Source organism: Cajanus cajan, chromosome 11 (genome assembly GCF_000230855.2).
Source record: "Cajanus cajan strain Asha chromosome 11, NIPB_CcT2T_4, whole genome shotgun sequence".
NCBI classification, from domain to species: domain Eukaryota; kingdom Viridiplantae; phylum Streptophyta; class Magnoliopsida; order Fabales; family Fabaceae; genus Cajanus; species Cajanus cajan.
In genome coordinates, this window is record NC_138527.1 from 45,420,590 (window position 1) to 45,442,724 (window position 22,135).

General features: G+C 31.0%; 2 protein-coding genes across 2 annotated transcripts; both read left to right on the top strand.

The window, feature by feature from the left end:
- Positions 1-6,572: 6,572 nt before the first annotated feature.
- Positions 6,573-10,689, top strand: LOC145953182 (uncharacterized). Its single transcript, XM_083066968.1, has 2 exons — positions 6,573-8,098; positions 10,468-10,689. Exons 1-2 carry the CDS (start codon positions 6,988-6,990, stop codon positions 10,503-10,505), a joined length of 1,149 nt encoding a protein of 382 aa, XP_082923094.1. The 5' UTR covers positions 6,573-6,987; the 3' UTR covers positions 10,506-10,689.
- Positions 10,690-20,426: 9,737 nt separating this feature from the next.
- Positions 20,427-21,618, top strand: LOC109801150 (2-hydroxyisoflavanone dehydratase). Its single transcript, XM_020362156.3, has one exon. The coding sequence runs from the start codon at positions 20,590-20,592 to the stop codon at positions 21,556-21,558; it is 969 nt and encodes a 322-aa protein (XP_020217745.1). The 5' UTR covers positions 20,427-20,589; the 3' UTR covers positions 21,559-21,618.
- The last annotated feature ends 517 nt before the right edge of the window (positions 21,619-22,135 follow it).

Consider the following 22,135-nt stretch of genomic DNA (forward strand, 5'->3'; position numbering starts at 1 on the left):
TAGGAGTAGTATTTACTTCTACCTACATTGTGGAATAAATATTTGCCTTCAACTCGTACTATACTCGCCTAACTTCTCATTAGGTGAATGTCTTTACATTTTTTCAATATTTGTGAGTATTTGTATATATTTACTAAAAGATAAAAAAACAACTAAAAATATATTTTAACAATAATTTTTAAAACAATTTATTTAATAATAATAGTTTAAAAGTTAAAACTATTATACATAATTTTATTAATAATTTTTTTTAAATTAAATTTAAATATTAAAAATATTCCAATCCCATATTTTTAAGCAAATGTCAATAAATTAAATAATTCAATTCCATAAATACAAATACAAAAGTTAAAAAAGTATAATATTTCAATCTTACAAATCTAAAAAAAATTAATTAGCTAGACCAATTTTAGATAAACTCAAATAAAACTACAAAAGTTAATAAAATTTCACTTCATACATATTAATATTTAAATAAATAAATAAAAGTAATTTTATTATTATAGATACTTAACAAATATTCACAAATATCGAATCATTGATACTTTAATATCCATAACGTTTTTCATTTATTAATATTAAGCAATTAGATACTATTGTTTTATCTCATTGTCATTTATTTATTAAAGACTCATAATTTGAATCATAAATCATAATTTTTTTTTTTTGGTCTATACTGGATTAATTGTTTGCATTTGAACATGTTGTTTAGGAAACAATCTTCTAGTCATCTAAAATAAAAAATAAATAAACAAATTGAAATTGATATTAATTCTTGAGAGGGTGTTCTTGATAAATTTTTTGTTAAACATCTATTAATTTTTCTTCAAAATGATGAAAATTTAGATAATTTAAACTCCAAAGCTAAAAAAATTTGAGAATGAAGAACTATATAAAAATAAAGAAGAACCTAATATCTTAGTTAAAAATAGTGAAAATGAAGATGATTATGATGATTAAATCCATAATGGAGAATTGAGTCAACATAGTTCATTATTAGACATTTACGACCTAATAACATAAAATAATTTTAGAACTGATTTACAAAATAAAATACCAAAAAAATGGTGTTAAATAAGAATTGTGAATGGTCCCAATAATAATTTTAATATCCTAATAATTTTGTAATAAAAGATACAAGGATAATACTTAAATAATTGAGAACTTTATATTTTTAGTTCACATAGGATCTTAATAAACTCAGCACTAGCCTTAGCTGAATCTATTATATAACCATTTTTAACTACTTATTATCCATTTAAATACGTGATAATTTTATGGGTTACACATAAATTTTAGTGATAATTGATATGTGACACCTTTAATATTTTAAAATCATTGTTAAGGATTAAAAATGATAAATTTATATTTTAGATAAATAAAAACCAAAAAAAAATATCTTTAAAGATCAAAATCAAAAATTTACTTTTACAAAGACTAAAAATATATTATAAATACCAACAATAATGTTAACGAATTTAAGTAAAATAAAAAAATTCAAAAAATTAAAATTAGAATTCACTTATTTTACAGAATTAAAAACTTGTTTATTATTCTTTATGTGAATATATAAATCCGTGCATAGCACGAAGAGAATTAGTGATAATTGTGAATATAAAACAATTATGATTAGTTGATCTATCCGATAGATGAATTTAAATAAAATAAAATAAAAACTCGAATTTGAAAGTTGTGTACTACAAAAAAATTAATAAAGTTTGGCTTTATATAAGAAATGTTGTCATACACTTACAATCGTGGAACCTTGTACATGAGTGGTTTTGTGGTCCCATAAATTTGTGTTCCATCGACATTGAAAAAGTTTCCACCTGCTGGGTATAATATCAAACCATGTGAACCACGTTATTACTGTATGAGAAAAAGTTATGAATGCCACATTACATAAAATTAAAATTATAGGTATCACAAATATGTAGTGAAAAATGAAGAGATAAAAGTTAAGGTAGAACCGTAGAAGTGTGATAAAAAAAAATATAATTAATTACATGAATATAATTATCCATTATCCCGTGAGAATAGTTATATTTCAACATACATAAATATTTATTATTATTTTTTATTTTTCTTATAATAATTTATCATTTATTACATCTACATTTCTTTCTTTAAACATCAATATTTTAAAAATTAGACTAATTATCAAATTGGTTAGAGTATCGAGTTAGTAGATCAAAAATCAAATTAATGAATCATTAATTGAATCATATAATTTAGTCTCTTATAATTTTTTTAAAATGACATTCGTATCATATATATTTTATACCTATAAATTTTGATAAAATTTATATCATGTCATAAAGAAGTTTCTAAAAAAAATTATGGTCAATATAATAATAACAAAATAACCAAATTATAGGCTTCTTGAAATGCGTAAATTAATATATAATTAAATATATAGCTTTAAGTTAAAAATATACTTAAAAATTATTTAAGTCAACTTTATAATAATAGAGTATGTTAATTTAGTGGTCACTAAACTATTAAATAATTATATTCATCTATGTGTGAGTACTATATATCTTTAAATAAAACATAATATAATGTAGTATATATATTGAAAATACATTTATTTAGACTTAGTCCATTCAATAATTCATGTTTTACATTAAATTTTAACAATTCAATCGTTAAATTTATAAAGCTTTTAATGCATAAATTAAGTCTGCAAATTTTTAAGAAATTTTTAAATCATTTAATACTTCGTTTTATTAGTTCAAATAGCATATAAAATAATTTTATAATTATTCATCTATTTGAATTAGTGAAATAAAGTATTAAGTAATTTTTAATTATTTTTAAAATTTGCAAACTTGATCTATGCATTAAAAACTTCAAATTTAATGGTTGGATTATTGAAATTTGATGTAGAATATGAGTTATTGAATAAAATAACTCTAGGTATAATTACTCTTAAAGTAATCAAATCCATCCTCATATATATTATATTTGTTAGAAATGATAACAATAAATCATTTTCCTTAATGATAAGACATATATGAGAATAATTTGTATTTTAATTTTAAAATATCATTTATTGAAATTCATTGATTCATTTGTTTGACATGAAAAATTATTGAGCCGATTTTAAAACTAGATTAAATACATACTAACATAACATAAAGTATGGAAACACTATTTTCTTATGGAATATATAAAATTTTAATTTTTTACACCTCCCTCTTTCATAAAATTATATTTAATTAATTTTATAAATAAAAATGAACATTAATAATAGATATAAAATATAATAATATAAAAAATAAGTAAAAAATGATATTAAAAAAATAAATAAATATATTAATTTGTTATAAATTATTGAATTTTTTTTCTAAACAACATTATAACACATTTAAATAAAATGTTAGTATCTAAAAAAAGTTAATGATGGAATACTATATATATATATATATATCAATTCCAATTTTACTATTTAACATAACATTTTCTTCTAAATCATATTTTCTCTAATTAATAGTATATATTAGCAATAGAAATTTTTATAATTATTTTTTTTTGATATTTTAAAGAAAAAGAATTGTTACAAAAGTTATTTATTTTACTAATGTGTTACTTTTTTCGCTAATATTATTTTTAGTATATAATCATAATTATTTTTTAAAATTACTTCTTATGTAAATTTTATATTTATTTTTACTTTAAAATTACAATAATTTAAAATTAATGTAATTAATGAATTTTTGAGAAAATAGTTGTGGAAGAAATTATTATATATATATATATATATTAATTTTATATTTAATTTGATTTAAACTGAAATAATTAATAATTTATGTAATTAATGTTTTAAGATGTTACAATTTATAATATTAATTTTTTATTTTATAATAATATTATTTTACAAAAAAATCTTATGAGTTACAAATTTTGAATATTTTACTTTAAAAATATTTACATAATATATTAATATTTTTGTAAATTATGCTTAATTACATTTATTATATTAACATAATAAATAATAAACTTTAAAATTACCATTTATGATATTTTAGAGAAAAAAATTATTATAGAAGTTATTCACTTTCTTAATGTGTTATTTTTTGCCGCCAATATTCATTATTTTTTAGTATATAATCATAATTATTTTTATGTAAATTTTATAATTATTTTTATTTTAAAACTGCAATAATTTAAAATTAATGTGATTAATATTTTATAATACTTTCTATATTAGTTTACTTTATATAATAAAAGAAATGAAAGTGTGTAAATATGTGAAGTTTTTTTTTTGTATTTTTTAATTACATTGATTTTAAAACTGTCCATAATTCATATAATTAATGTTACATTAGGTCATTATATTTATTTTATCAGTTTGTTTTACGTGAATTTTGAGAAAAATTATATTTTGAATTAATGTTTTGCCTTTTTTGTGAAAATTTTAAATTAGTTATATTTTAAAATCCTCCTTCATATGAACTTTTTAAAAATTATTTTCATTAATTAAATTACTCATATTTTAAAATTTTCCATAACATTATTTTTCAATCAATTTTTTCCTTTGAATGTTAATAATTAATATAAATATTTTAACACAATAATTAATTTCAATCAAATTATGTGATTTTTTTAATAAAAATTACTTTAAAGTAATTATTAAAATATTTTAATCCAATTTTTTCCATTAATTTTGATATGATTTTTGTATATAATATGTGTAAATTTAGTAGTTATTAGTATTGATTATATACATTTTTTTTTTATAAATTGATTAATGTTTGTATTAGTGACAGTCAAAAATTGAAGATGATTTTTTTCCTTTCATTTTGATATATATATATATATATATATATATATATATATATATATATATATATATATATATATATATATATTCAATAACAATTTATTATATATTGTTACGAAAATATAATAATATAACAAATGACATAATTTCTATTAAATTCTATTTTAATTTTCTTTTATTATTTAAATTTTGAACTAATAAAAAAATTTCAACTATTTCGTGCAATATTTTTTAAAAAGCTTTTCGCACCAGTTAGTGCTGCTCTGTAAGAATAATGCAAGATTGACACGCAAGGCCTTCAATGATGGTGTGCAATTTTCTGATCTTCGTACCATAATGGATCATGATATATACCTCCTTTTTTTTTTATAAGTCCCTTTTTAAAAAAAATTTAAAAAATTAAAATATTTTTAATTATTATTATTTTTAATTTTTTAATTTTACATTCCTAATATTTAATTTAACACTTTTTTTTACATATCTTTTTCCCTTATTTTTGCATGCACCCTCTTTAATTTTTTTTACCCCACCTATTTTGGTAAGTAATTTTAATTCTTTTAGTTTTCCATTATTCTTTTTCTTTCCTTTTTCAGTTTTCTCGTTGATTTCATTATCTATATAGTACTTTAAAATAGTGAAAATGTATTTTTCATAACATTAAACTTAATATTAAAGTTTTTGGAAGGGTGAAAGAAAAGGAAGTGTTAGAAGAAAAAATGTGTGTCCAGTTTTATAGAAACTAACATATTTACAATATTATCGCCTACCAATTCTATGATTTGAGTGCATGCAAAAAAAGAGGTGAGAAAATAAGAGACTAATATAAAAATTGAGAGAACTAAAACTACCCACTGAAATAAGTAAGAAATTAGAGAAAGACAAGATAGTGCATATGAAAATTAAAAAAGAGAAGGAATGAGATGTATGAAAGAAAAAAGAATAAATTAAAAAATAAAGATGTAAAATTAAAAATATTTTAAAAAAAATATGAATATTTAAAAAAAAAATTAAAACAAAAATAAAGAAGGTGTAAATATCATTAGTCTACCATAATATATCTGTTAGACCCAAGCTTATGACATCAATTGGTTGAAGGACATTTATTTGAATTCGTGAGCTTAAGAGGCCCTGTTAATTAAGCTCACATTTTTTTCTTTTTCTTAAACAAATTAAAATTGATATTAATTTTTGAGAGCGTGTTCTTGATTAATTTAAACTCCAAAACTAAAAGTTTTTGAGAATAAAGAACTATATAAAAATAACGAAAAACCTAATATTTTAATTAAAAATAGTGAAAATAAAGATGATTATAATGATTAAATTTGTAACAGCCCAAGAACCCGCATGTAGATATTGTCCGCTTTGGCCGCAGCCCTCACGGATTTGTTTCTGGCAATGGCACGCATGCCACCCCCAAAACGCGTCTACACAAGGAAGGTATCCACACCCATATATATGGCATGCTTCGTTCTCCTTCCTAACCGATGTGGGACTATATCGTTTGATATAGTCCCACATCGGTTAGGAAGGAGAACGAAGCATGCCATATATATGGGTGTGGATACCTTCCTTGTGTGGAGGCCTTTTGGGGTGGCATGCGTGTCATCGCCAGAAGCAAAACCGTGAGGCCGTGGGCAACGAAGCATGCCATATATATGGGTGTGGATACCTTCCTTGTGTGGAGGCCTTTTGGGGTGGCATGCGTGTCATCGCCAGAAGCAAAACCGTGAGGCCGTGGGCCAAAGCGGACAATATCCACATGCGGGTTCTTGGGGATATAGTCCCACATCGGTTAGGAAGGAGATACCTTCCTTGTGTAGACGCGTTTTGGGGTGGCATGCGTGCCATTGCCAGAAACAAATCCGTGAGGGCTGCGGCCAAAGCGGACAATATCTACATGCGGGTTCTTGGGCTGTTACATTGGTATCAGAGCCGGTTCCCGGGCCGGTGTGCCAGCGAGGGCGCTGGACTCCCTTGAGGGGGGTGGATATAGTCCCACATCGGTTAGGAAGGAGAACGAAGCATGCCATATATATGGGTGTGGATACCTTCCTTGTGTGGAGGCCTTTTGGGGTGGCATGCGTGTCATCGCCAGAAGCAAAACCGTGAGGCCGTGGGCCAAAGCGGACAATATCCACATGCGGGTTGCTTGGGCTGTTACATTTGGTATCAGAGCAGGTCGATTCTATCGGCCGTGAGTTATGTGTCTACTATGTTTATTGATTGTAAATATATTATGTTATAGTTGTCTGTGTTTATTAAAAGTTCTATATATCCAGATTATGGCTGGTAGAAATGATCGTGCGATTGCTGATGCTCTCCAAGCATTAGCCCAAGCTATGAACAACAACAATATGGCTGGAGTTGTTCCTAACTGGTTGGAGCAATTTCAGAAGAATAACCCGCCGACCTTTAAAGGAGGATATGACCCAGATGTTGCAATAAATTGGCTAATGGAGATCGAAAAGATCTTCAATGCTATGGAATGTCCTTTTCCTCAGAAAGTGAGGTTGGCTACCTTTATGTTTACTGCTGATGCCCATTTTTGGTGGGAAGGAGCACTTCAAAGGATAATAGATGGAGGAATGCAATTAAATTGGGAAAACTTCAAAAGAGTTTTTCTTGAGAAGTATTTCCCGGATGATGTGAGAAGCCAGAAGGAAGCTGAATTTCTCGAGTTAAAGCAAGGAAATGATACGGTGGCACACTATGCTGAAAAATTTGATGCCTTGGTCCGTTATTGTACCCATTATCATGGTGAGGGTGGCGAACGGGCTAAATGTATTAAGTTTGTGAATGGCCTTCGTCCTGAGATAAAAACCGCAATTAATTATCAAGAGATTTATCACTACCCAACGCTTGTCAACAAGAGTAGAATCTATGACCGTGATAATCGTGCACGTTCTGTCTTTTACAAGGGAGCTGGAGGTCCTATTCGTGCAGTGAATTCAAATACTTCTGGTAAGAGTAAGCCTTATTCTGCTTCTACCAGATCTCAGGGAAATATGGCTGCTGCCAATAGAACTAAATCGTCCACTGTGAACACTACTGGTAGTGTTGGAGGGTCTGTGTCTATTTCTTCAGGAAGATGTGGAAAGTGTGGACGGATCGGTCATATTAAATCAGAGTGTCGTGACAAGGAGGTTACTTGCTTCAACTGCAATGGTAAAGGACACATTAGTACTCAATGTCCTGAACCACCAAGAACACGTGTCATTGGATCAGGATCGCAAACCGAACGACCAAAGACTATAGGGAGAGTATTTGCTCTTAGTGGTGTTGAAGCTGCTCGGTCAGAAAATTTGATACAAGGTACTTGTTTCATAGCTGAGACTCCTTTTGTTGTACTATTTGATTCTGGTGCAACTCATTCCTTTATTTCCATCTCTTGTGTCCAAAAACTGAAATTGCCTGTGTCTTTGTTAAATTTTGATTTAGTTGTTGAAACCCCTACTAATAGTCCTGTAACTACATCCCTAGTGTGTTTAAAATGCCCTTTGACAATTTCTGATAAACAGTTTCTAGTTGACTTAATCTGTTTGCCTCTTAGTCAATTAGATGTAATCCTTGGTATGGATTGGCTATCTTCTCACCATGTTCTTTTGAATTGCTTTGATAAATCCATTTCATTTGGTATCAGAGCCGGGACCCGGGCCGGTGTGCCAGCGAGGGCGCTGGACTCCCTTGAGGGGGGGTGGATTGTGAAGTCCCACATCGGTTAGGAAGGAGAACGAAGCATGCCATATATATGGGTGTGGATACCTTCCTTGTGTGGAGGCCTTTTGGGGTGGCATGCGTGTCATCGCCAGAAGCAAAACCGTGAGGCCGTGGGCCAAAGCGGACAATATCCACATGCGGGTTGCTTGGGCTGTTAGGTTCGTATCATCCCTGATTTACGAGGAGTACGCTCGTCCCTGAAGTATCCACCACACAGGGTTCGTATCATCCTTAATCCTTTAGTGTGAGTAACAACAATCACATTACAATCAATACAATCTCTTGCAATTAACCCTATGTCAGGGCTGCCATAACTGACATAAGTGGTGGTGTTAACTGTTTTTCTCATCTCACACCATGCTAGGGTCACGCCTTCCCTGTAACACCACTTATACAGAGCCGTGCCATACTAGCCATCGATGTGAGACATCACAATCACAATCATATCACAACCATACAACATCTCATCAAATTTATAACACATGTATAATTCCATATAACAAATAAACTTAACAAAGTAAGATCTACATACCCCTCAAGCATATTATATCAATATTCTTCATTCTTACAAGTAATATAGCAATTAACTTTCATTAACATAAAAGTTAATAGAATAACAGTAAAATTCCTAATTATTCCAAATTAGAAATTAATAGTATTTTACTATTCATGTATACGTATTTTACTATTTATATATACGTATTTTATTAATTACGAATACGTATGTATGAATAGTATTTTACTATGCAATTGCACAGTGAAGGGGCGGCTGAAACGTGGGCTGCGGCGTTTCAAAATTTTAATTAATTTGAATATAATAATGAATAGTGCATAGTGCATAGTAATTTATAATATTATTTTAATGAATAGTGCATAGTGCATAGTAACTTCAAAATTTCTATAAATAGGGGCTTAAGGTTTTGGAAATTCAGAATTCTAGAGAGAAAGAAATTCTAGAAAAATAGAACGGGAGAGTAAGAGAGAGAAGGAAAAAGAAAATAAGGTTCTGCCTAGGTTTTGAAAGAGGAGGAGAATAGAGAAGGTTCTGCCCTTGTTTCGATAATCATCTAAGAAGAAAAAGAGGAGATTCTGCCGAATTCTTTTTTTATCCAGGTAAGGGGGGAGTGGGAAACCTCGCTTGGGGGTGTGGGAATAATTGTTAAATAGTTTGTTTGTTGGATTGGCTCCCGATCCCTTACCTGTTGTTTATTTCTTTGAATATGTATTATTGATGTGTTTTGTTTTATATCTTATTTATTTACATATTAGAATCTGTTATTTGAATGGAAGGCTAAGCCTCCTAAGTATTTATAAATTTGTAATCTATTATTTAAATGGAAGGCTGAGCCTCCTTATTATCTTATATTACCTTTTAAGCTTCCTACTTTACTTAAAAGATCTTAATATATTATTATTGAAAAATATGATACCTAAGCAACCTCTGGACTGTTGGATTGTTGGACTGTTGGACTGTTTGGACTGTTGGACTATTAAAGTTGGATTAATAAAATAAATCATAATTATGAAATATGAATCTTATATGTGTAATATGCTAAATGTTGAGTCTATGAATGTATGACATGCATCATATGCACATATTATTCCAGGTGTGCCGCTGAGGCCGCATACCAGTGATGCTAACAAGGTGTATGATCACCAGTGATAGGTGTGCCTTCGGGTCACCAGTGATGTAACATGCTAACGAGGTGTATGAACACCAGTGATAGGTGTACCTTTGGGTCACCAGTGATAAATTCTGAAACTTCCGTATGGCGCCACATGCATACATTAGTGAGTCAAGTCAAGAAAATCATTATACATAAGCATATATGTGAGATTGATTATATATGTGAATTATATTGCGTGTGTGTGTGCTATTTAACTTTTATTTCTATACCTGCAACTAAGTGAGAAGTTTCTCACTCCTCTTGTTATTCTTGTATATGTTTAAATTTATGTTGCAGGTAATCTTAATCATGAGGATGTTGGTAATGAAGTCTAGAGGCTTAAGTGGGCATGCTCTGATAGGATGTGACATCGGGCTTAGCTAGGCTTCTTTCTGGGATAATAATGTTTTATTTTCTTTCTTTTGAAATTTAAATATATTTGTGGGTCGAGCTTTAATTAATATTTATATTTTTTTGCTTATTTCGTTGCCTCTCCTTTCCTTTCGTTACGGATGATGATGTGGCCCAAACCAAACGCCAGTGTTTGGGACGTGATGCAGGGTATGCTTGCTTGCTTGCGTCCGTTTGTTTATATACGGCTCCAACTTCCACCTATTTGGCCCATCTCATCCCCAAGAGGCACGTCACACTATATCGCAGCCGCAGGCGTTCCCTTACGTGGGATTCAAGTGTTTGGCAAATCGTTTTACGTAATCTACCTTGTAATAATTAAACTATTATTTACCGTCAAGAAATTAATAAAACATCAATTTTTTTAAAATAAAATAATTTGAATATAATAATGAATAGTGCATAGTAATTTATAATATTATTTTAATGAATAGTACATAGTGCATAGTAACTTCAAAAATTCTATAAATAGGGACTTAAGGTTTTGAAAATTTAGAATTCTAGAGAGAAGGAAATTCTGGAGAAATAGAGAGAGAAAGTAAGAGAGAGAGAAGGAGAAAGAAAAGGAGGTTCTGCTCTAGTGTCTTGTTTAAGGAGAAAGAGGAAGAGATTCTGCCCTAATTCCGATTCCTTTTAAGGAAAGATAGAGAGGAGGAGATTCTGCCCAAATTTCTGTAAACCCAGGTAGGGGGGGAGTGGGAAAGCTCGCTTGGGGGTGTGGGAATAATTGTTAAATAGTTTGTTTGTTGGATTGGCTCCCGATCCCTTGCCTGTTGTTTATTTCTTTGAATATGTATTATTGATGTGTTTTGTTTTATATCTTATTTATTTACATATTAGAATCTGTTATTTAAATGGAAGGCTGAGCCTCCTTATTATCTTATATTACCTTTTAAGCTTCCTACTTTACTTAAAAAATCTTAATATATTATTATTGAAAAATATGATACCTAAGCAACCTCTGGACTGTTGGATTGTTGGACTGTTGGACTGTTTGGACTGTTGGACTATTAAATTGGATTATTGAAATAATTCTTAATTATGAAATATGAATATGATATGTGTAACATGCTAAAGGTTGAGTCTGTGAATGTATGACATGCATCATATGCACATATTACTCCAGGTGTAAAGCAATTGTATATTTGTGACCTAAGATAAAGAGGGGAGTAAAGCAATTGTATATTTGTGGTTAGCATACTAGAAGTTTTTTTTTAAGAATCTTGTAGCACTTAGATGCTCCATTTTGGAAGTAAGATGGTGAATAGATAGACCCTAGTGGAAGATTTGTCTAAGACGCTTAAGAAATTGATTTTGTTTGTGTTTAAGTGGATAAATTCGTCAAGATCTTTCCCTAAGCAAATCCTTTGAGGAAATTGATAAAAGTTGTACATCAACAAGGTAGTGATGTTGCATAAGAATTAGAAGTAAGAATGCGAAGAGTTTACCATTGCAAAAATTTCGGGGACGAAATTTCTAAAAGGAGGGGAGAATTGTAACATCCCAAATTTTAGTCAATGAAAAGAAATATTTTTTATGTATTTATTATGTGAATAAGTATTTTATTTATGTATTTTACTATTCACATATACGTATTTTACTATTTATGTATACGTATTTTATTATTTATATATACATATTTTACTATTCATATATACGTATTTATGAATAGTGTTTTACTATGCAAATAGTGAATGGCTGCGCATGAGGGGCGGCTACGAGGGGCTGCGGATTCTTAAGTTTCAAAATTATAATTAATTTGAATATTTTAATGAATAGTGCATAGTAACTTATAATATTATTTTAATGAATAGTGCATAGTGCATAGTAACTTCAAAATTTCTATAAATAGGGGCCTAAGGTTTTGAAAATTCAGAATTCTAGAGAGAAGGAAATTCTGGAGAAATAGAGAGAGAAAGTAAGAGAGAGAAAAGGAGAAAGAAAAAGAGATTCTGCTCTAGTGTCTTGTTTAAGGAGAAAGAAGAGGAGATTCTGCCCAAGTTTCTAGAGAGATATTGCACTAGTTTCAACTCCTACTTATCTAGGTAAGGGGGAGGAGAACCTTATCTTTTTAAAATTTTATATACTATTATGTATAATTATTTATGCATTTATTTGATTATATTTATTTAGTGGGGTGCCCCTAATTTCACTATATTTATATATTTATTCAGTGAGGTGTTCCTAACTTCACTATATTTATATATTTATTCAGTGAGGTGTTCCTAACCTCATCTAACTACTTAACTTTTAATTACTATGTTATTGTTATAATTATTCAGTGAGGTGTTCTTAACCTCATTTAACTACTTAACTTTTAATTACAATGTTTATTTATGTTATTATTATATTTATTCAGTGAGGTGTTCCTAACCTCATCTAACTACTTAACTTTTAATTATTATGTTATTTATTTACGTTATTATTTAGTGGGGTGTTTCTAACCTCATATATTTGTTTAACCTTTAATTACTATTACTTATTCTATGATTATCCTTATCCATAATAATTATTAATATATTCACATTTTATATTATTTAATTATTTTATAATAAATATATTTATTATCAACTATGACATAGTTCTGTTAAAGTCTCTCTGACTCAAATTGTTATTATTTCTTCACGTATTTATGAAGATAAATATTGTTCTATGGCCATAGACGATAAAGTTTGAATTATTTGTAGCTGGAGGTTTAACCTTGGGGATTTAAATGAGTAAGAAATGGAGGCTAAATGTGACACCCTCTACCCCAACATAATTACTTAATAAGCATTAACTATATTTAAAAAGTATATTAGAGTGATATAAAATAATAAATATCATAAGGTAGAAGACGCACATTCGTAATTAACATTTATACCAAACTCAAGAAGTCATAATAAAACAAAGATTATAAATTAATCCCAGTAAAGGTGGCAGTGCCTCCTAGTTAGGAATCAATTTATAATTTTTTTATATCATACAAATATACTTTTTAAATATAGTTAATGCTTATTAAGTAATTATGTTGGGGTAGAGGGTGCCACATTTAGTGGTATCAGAGCCGGTTCCCGGGCCGGTGTGCCAGCGAGGGCGCTGGACTCCCTTGAGGGGGGGTGGATATAGTCCCACATCGGTTAGGAAGGAGAACGAAGCATGCCATATATATGGGTGTGGATACCTTCCTTGTGTAGACGCGTTTTGGGGTGGCATGCGTGCCATTGCCAGAAACAAATCCGTGAGGGCTGCGGCCAAAGCGGACAATATCTACATGCGGGTTCTTGGGCTGTTACATTGGTATCAGAGCCGGTTCCCGGGCCGGTGTGCCAGCGAGGGCGCTGGACTCCCTTGAGGGGGGGTGGATATAGTCCCACATCGGTTAGGAAGGAGAACGAAGCATGCCATATATATGGGTGTGGACACCTTCCTTGTGTAGACGCGTTTTGGGGTGGCATGCGTGCCATTGCCAGAAACAAATCCGTGAGGGCTGCGGCCAAAGCGGACAATATCTACATGCGGGTTCTTGGGCTGTTACATTGGTTAGGAAGGAGAACGAAGCATGCCATATATATGGGTGTGGACACCTTCCTTGTGTAGACGCGTTTTGGGGTGGCATGCGTGCCATTGCCAGAAACAAATCCGTGAGGGCTGCGGCCAAAGCGGACAATATCTACATGCGGGTTCTTGGGCTGTTACATTGGTATCAGAGCCGGTTCCCGGGCCGGTGTGCCAGCGAGGGCGCTGGACTCCCTTGAGGGGGGGTGGATATAGTCCCACATCGGTTAGGAAGGAGAACGAAGCATGCCATATATATGGGTGTGGATACCTTCCTTGGGTTGACCAAGAGTGCACATTTTCTACCTATTAACATTAGGCATTCTCTAGAGAAATTGGCTAGATTGTACATTGATGAAATTGTGAGATTGCATGGGATACCATCTAGCATAATTTCAGACAGAGACCCTAGATTCACCTCTAGATTTTGGGAGAGCCTACAACAAGCCTTGGGAACCCAACTGAGACTTAGTTCAGCATATCATCCTCAAACTGATGGTCAGACTGAGAGGACTATTCATTCTTTAGAGGATTTGCTTAGAGCCTGTGTTTTGGACCAAGGAGGAAGTTGGGATAGCCTTTTACCTTTGATAGAGTTTACCTATAATAATAGTTACCACTCTAGCATAGGTATGGCACCCTATGAAGCCTTGTATGGTAGGAGGTGTAGAACTCCTTTGTGTTGGAGTGAGCCTGGAGACAATGTCATCTTAGGACCTGAGATTGTGCAACAAACTACTGAAAAAGTTAAATTGATACAGGATAGGATGAGGACAGCTCAGAGTAGACAGAAAAGTTATGCTGACAGAAGAAGAAAGGATTTAGAATTTCAAGAAGGTGACCATGTATTCTTGAAAGTCACTCCGTGGACTGGGGTTGGCAGGGCATTAAAATCCAGAAAACTTACTCCTCGATTTATTGGTCCTTTTCAAATTCTTAAAAGAGTCGGCAATGTTGCCTACCAAATTGCTTTGCCTCCTAATTTGTCAAATCTTCATGATGTCTTTCACATTTCTCAACTTCGAAAATATATCCACGATCCTTCGCATGTGATTGAGTCGGATCATATTGAGGTTAAGGAGAACTTGACGGTGGAAGCTACCCCGATAAGAGTCGAGGATCGAATGGTAAAGCAACTTAGGAGTAAAGAAATTCCTTTGGTAAAGGTTATTTGGGGAGGAGCTATACCTGAAAGTGCTACTTGGGAATTAGAGGAAAAGATGAAAGCTTCATATCCATTTTTATTTGCATCAGGTAATTTCGGGGACGAAATTTCTGAAAGGAGGGGAGTAAATCAATGTGATAATTCAAACTCATACATACCAGATTAAGTCTTATAAGTACTACCCTTACAATATAGTGAAAAACTAGGAATACATATATATATAGATAATAATAAAGAAAATATAAATTAACTCCAGTAAAGGTGGCAGTGCCTCCTAGTTAGGAATCCATTTATATTTTCCAAATCATAAAAATATAACAAAGATGTAAATTTTAGTCTTTTATCAAGAACATTTAAATTACAAAATAATAGGAGACTCAGCCTTCCATTCAGATAAATTCCAAATTATAAATCAATAGGAGGCTTGGCCGTCCATTCACATAAATCAAACGTTATTCTAAGAAATTCTACCCAATACCCTCATGTATTTTACATATAAATAACCCTCTTTTCCCCCGTACCTGATTAAATAGAAATTTGAGTAGAACTTCCTTTTCTTTTTTATTAACTAGGACCGGAACTAGAGCAGAACCTCCTCTCTTTCTAGATTCTTCTCTCTCTCTCTCTTTCTTCCTCCAGAATTTCCTTATCTCAAGTTATGAATTTCCTTCAACCCCTAGCCTCTATTTATAGAAATTCTGGAATTACTATGCAGATTAAAATAATATTATATTTACTATGCACTATTCATTAAAATAATATTAATAGTAAAATACTGTGCATTCACGAGATTACTGTTCGTCCACGGATTTACTGTTCAAAAATACATATATTACTATTCAAAAATACGTATACGTGAATAGTAAAATACGTATACATAAATAGTAAAATACATATATAAAAAAAATATGATAATCCTTTTAACAATCCCAATACATAAAAATAAAATTTTAGGATGTTACATTACTTTTTAGTGGTATCAGAGCCGGAACCCGGGCCGGTGTGCCAGCGAGGGCGTTGGACTCCCTTGAGGGGGGGTGGATTGTGAAGTCCCACATCGGTTAGGAAGGAGAACGAAGCATGCCATATATATGGGTGTGGATACCTTCCTTGTGTGGAGGCCTTTTGGGGTGGCATGCGTGCCATTGCCAGAAGCAAAACCGTGAGGCCGTGGGCCAAAGCGGACAATATCCACATGCGGGTTGCTTGGGCTGTTACAAAATTAATTATTTTAATTAATTTTATGGGTTACATATAACTTTTAGTGATACTAAATTGGTATATGTGACACCTTTAATATTTTAAAATCATTGTTAAGGATTAAAAATGATAAATTTATATTTTAGATAAATAAAAACCAAAGAAAAATATCTTTAAAGATCAAAATCAAAAATTTACTTTTACAAAGACTAAAAATATATTATAAATACCAATAATAATGTTAACGAATTTAAGTAAAAAATAAATAAATAAATTCAAAAATTAAAATTAGAATTCACTTATTTTACAGAATTAAAAACTTGTTTATTATTCTGTATGTGAATATATAAATCCGTGCATAGCACGAAGAGAATTAGTGATAATTGTGAATATAAAATAATTATGATTAGTTGATCTATCCGATAGATGAATTTAAATAAAATAAAATAAAAACTCGAATTTGAAAGTTGTGTACTACAAAAAATTAATAAAGTTTGGCTTTATATAAGAAATGTTGTCATACACTTACAATCGTGGAACCTTGTACATGAGTGGTTTTGTGGTCCCATAAATTTATATTTTTGTAATAAAAGATACAAGGATAATACTTAAATAATTGAGAACTTTATATTTTTAGTTCACATAGAATCTTAATAAACTCAGCACTAGCCTTAGCTGAATCTATTATATAACCATTTTTAACTACTTATTATCCATTTAAATACGTGATAATTTTATGGGTTACACATAAATTTTAGTGATAATTGATATGTGACACCTTTAATATTTTAAAATCATTGTTAAGGATTAAAAATGATAAATTTATATTTTAGATAAATAAAAACCAAAAAAAAATATCTTTAAAGATCAAAATCAAAAATTTACTTTTACAAAGACTAAAAATATATTATAAATACCAACAATAATGTTAACGAATTTAAGTAAAATAAAAAAATTCAAAAAATTAAAATTAGAATTCACTTATTTTACAGAATTAAAAACTTGTTTATTATTCTTTATGTGAATATATAAATCCGTGCATAGCACGAAGAGAATTAGTGATAATTGTGAATATAAAACAATTATGATTAGTTGATCTATCCGATAGATGAATTTAAATAAAATAAAATAAAAACTCGAATTTGAAAGTTGTGTACTACAAAAAATTAATAAAGTTTGGCTTTATATAAGAAATGTTGTCATACACTTACAATCGTGGAACCTTGTACATGAGTGGTTTTGTGGTCCCATAAATTTGTGTTCCATCGACATTGAAAAAGTTTCCACCTGCTGGGTATAATATCAAACCATGTGAACCACGTTATTACTGTATGAGAAAAAGTTATGAATGTGACATTACATAAAATTAAAATTATAGGTATCACAAATATGTAATGAAAAATGAAGAGATAAAAGTTAAGGTAGAACCGTAGAAGTGTGATAAAAAAATATAATTAATTACATAAATATAATTATCCATTATCCCGTGAGAGTAGTTATATTTCAACATACATAAATATTTATTTTTATTTTTTATTTTTCTTATAATAATATATCATGTATTACATCTACGTTTCTTTCTTTAAACATCAATATTTTAAAAATTAGACTAATTATCAAATTCGTTAGAGTATTGAGTTAGTGGATAAAAAATCAAATTAATGAATCATTAATTAAATCGTATAATTTAGTCTCTTATAATTTTTTTAAAATGACATTTGTTCCGGCCAAAGGGTGACTAGGGTTTCTTCCTAGGTCAAGCCTCAAAGCTAGAACATTCAAAAGTGTAATCTGTCGTCTTAACTCTAGGGTTTTAGGTTTTATACTTTTCTATTCATGGACCACCTGGGCCTTGTGAGTGCGAGGATTTCCATAACGGTTTTCCTTGGGAATATTTGATTATCAATGATAGGCTTTTCATCCTTGATTCTCGGACTAGTCCAAAGGGTGAGACCCACTCGGACTTTGGCCGACCATACCCTGGCCGAGCACAGCCTGACCAATCTCACCATGGTCGAGCACAGCCTGGCCGATCTCACCATGGCCGAGCGCACCCTGGCCAATCTCACCATGGTCGAGCACAGCCTGGCCGATCTCACATCAGCCGAGCACATCCTGGCCGATCTCACCATGGTCGAGCACAGCCTGACCGATCTCACCATGGCCGAGCACACCCTGGCCGACCATACCCTGGTCGGGCTAACTCACTTGGTTGGATAAGGTCAGTCTTTTCACTGAGACAACTCTTGTGAGGGTGGTCGGGTCATATTCTAATCGAGTTCACCCGTATTACAAAATAAGATCGGTCCTTTGTCGAGTGACCCCTCGTGGCAGGGTGACGTGGGTCTCGGTCCTTTTTCCCACGCCCATATTGGAAATAGGCCGAGACGGTACACTTGCCTTCCAGCCTTGAGCCTAAAAGGCGAAAGGGCTTAAGCAACCGCTCCTATGAATCGTATCGGAAATAGGCCGAGACGGGTACACTTGTCTTCCAGCCCTGAGCCTAAAAGGCGAAAGGGCTTAAGCAACCGCTCCTATGAATCGTATCGAAAATAGGCCGAGACGGTACACTTACCTTCCAGCCCTGAGCCTAAAAGGCGAAAGGGCTTAAGCAACCGCTCCTATGAATCGTATCGAAAATAAGCCGAGACGGTACACTTGTCTTCCAGCCCTGAGCCTAAAAGGCGAAAGGGCTTAAGCAACCGCTCCTATGAATCGTATCGGAAATAGGCCGAGACGGTACAACATTCATATCATATATATTTTATACCTATAAATTTTGATAAAATTTATATCATGTCTTAAAGAAGTTTCTAAAAAAAATTATGGTCAATATAATAATAACAAAACAACCAAATTATAGGCTTCTTGAAATGCCTAAATTAATATATAATTAAATATATAATTTTAAGTTAAAAATATACTTAAAAATTATTTAAGTCAACTTTATAATAATAGAGTATGTTAATTTAGTGGTCACTAAACTATTAAATAATTATATTCATCTATGTGTGAGTAGTATCTTTAAATAAAACATAATATAATGTAGTATATATTTTGAAAATAAATTTATTTAGACTTACTTCATTCAATAATCCATGTTTTACATTAAATTTTAACGCTTCAATCGTTAAATTTAAAGCTTTTAATGCATAAATTAAGTCTGCAAATTTTTAAGAAATTTTTAAATCATTTGATACTTCGTTTTATTAGTTCAAATAGTGTATAAAATAATTTTATAACTATTCATCGATTTGAATTAGTGAAATAAAGTATTAAGTGATTTTCAATTATTTTTTAAAATTTACAAACTTAATCTATACATTAAAAACTTCAAATTTAATGATTGGATTGTTGAAATTTGATGTAGAGTATGAATTATTAAATAAAATAACTCTAAATATACTTACTCTTAAAGTAATGAAATTCATCCTCATATATATTATATTTGTTACAAATGATAACAATAAATCATTTTCCTTAATGATAAGACATATATGAGAATAATCTGTGTTTGAATTTTAAAATATCATATTTATTGAAATTCATTGATTCATTGGTTTGATATGAAAAATTATTGAGCCAAATTTAAAACTAGATTAAATACATACTAACATAACATAAAGTATGGAAACACCATTTTCTTATGGAATATATAGAATTTTAATTTTTTACACCTCCCTCTTTTATATCTTGTTTTATCATCTCTTTTTTTCGTGGCTCACGTTTTTTTAGAAAAGTATCTGGTGGTCTTACAAATGTAATTCAAGAATTTTAATACTATTATTGAGAAACCATCTCTCCACGTATCCAAAGTAATTCAATTATTAGTCATAAGAAAACTACTTGACAATAACCCTAAAATTTATGTGGTTACCATAAAATATAATTTTAATTTTTCCGTTCCTTATGTTACATGTGTAAAATGGATAAGGAATTAAGGATCATCTGCAGTTGAGTAAAAACTGTACCGGGTACAGTTCAATCAATATATTTACGTGTACAACTACGAGTGTTTGCTTGCAAATTGCAACCGAAATGAAGAAATTTGACCTCTATCTTCCTCCAAAATAGTTTTGAAGTGCGACACTTTCTTTGTGTTTGCAATGAGTTCGACTTGCTCAGCAAGCACGAAGGAGATAACGTTGGAGATTCCAAGCTTGGTACGAGTTTACAACGATGGCACCGTGGAACGCCTCCAAGGCAGTCCATTTGTGGCATCCACACTTGAAGATCCAACAACAGGAGTATCATCCAAAGACGTTGTCATATCAAACAACCCTCCCATCTCTGCTCGTATGTACCTTCCAAACAAAAACGTTCTCAACCACAACAAAGTTCCCATCTTGGTCTATTTTCATGGTGGTGCATTTTTCTTCGAATCTGCCTTCAGCGAACAACACCAGAACTATGTCAACATGCTTGTCTCCGTCACACGTGTCATAGTCGTTTCCGTGGAGTACAGGCTGGCACCAGAGACACCTCTTCCTGCAGCGTACGATGATTGCTGGGATGCTCTTAAATGGGTGGCCAATAAATCCGACACGTGGCTTCTCAAACACGGTGATTTCAACAGAGTTTTCATTGGAGGTGACAGTGCTGGTGCTAATATTGTGCACAACGTTGGCATGCGTGTTGGGGTTGAGGTTTTACCTCGTGGTGTCAAAGTCTTTGGCGCTATTGTTTCTCATCCCTACTTCTTCGGTTCGAAGCCAATTGGGTGTGAAGCGGTTTGCGGGCACGAGGAGAGCGTGGCCTATCGGATTTGGGAATTCGTTTGTCCCAATGGGCCTGGTGGGCTTGACAACCCACTGATAAACCCGTTGGGTAGTGAGGCGGCTTCCTTGGATGGGCTTGGGTGCTCTAAGCTTCTTGTTTGCACTGCTCAAAGAGACATGCTGAGAGAAAGAGCGGTGTCGTACTATGAGGCTGTGAAGAAGAGCAGGTGGCAAGGTGAAGCCGAATTGTTTGAAGTTGAAAGCGAACAACACGTTTTTCACGTCCACAATCCCCACACCGTAAATGCTCACAAGATGCTCCAACGCTTTGCCGATTTTCTCCTCCGCTACAACTAGAAACGTTTCACAGCTTAATTAGTACTTGTTTTGTTCAATCAAAAATTCTTCCTTCCTTAATCCTTCTCCTTCTCTCTTATTTGGGTAAGGATTCGTTAAGTCTATATTTATGAGTATTTATGATAATTAAAAACATATTATAAATCATTTTAAACATATATTTAATGTTAATTATATTGAAATATTAAAGATAAATAAGTAATTTTAATTTTTGAATTTATAATTAATGATAATTTTTTAAAAAATTATATAAAAATACAAAATAAAAATATTTATATAATTTTATTTAATTAATATTTATATATATGAATACTATCATATCTCTCATCGTCCCAATTTTAAACGAGTAGAAAGATATTTATATCCGTTGTATCTATTTAAACTACCTATTTTATTATTCATGACAAATTTTATTTGTGGATAGCACAAGTAAACAAATTTTTATTATCCCTATTTATGTGGCTATAATTAGAGTTTAATTTCTATAAATACATATTTATAATAAATAATAATATGTAATATTCTATATATAAAAAATTACTATTCAATTTTCACACTCTATGTTATTTGTACTTAT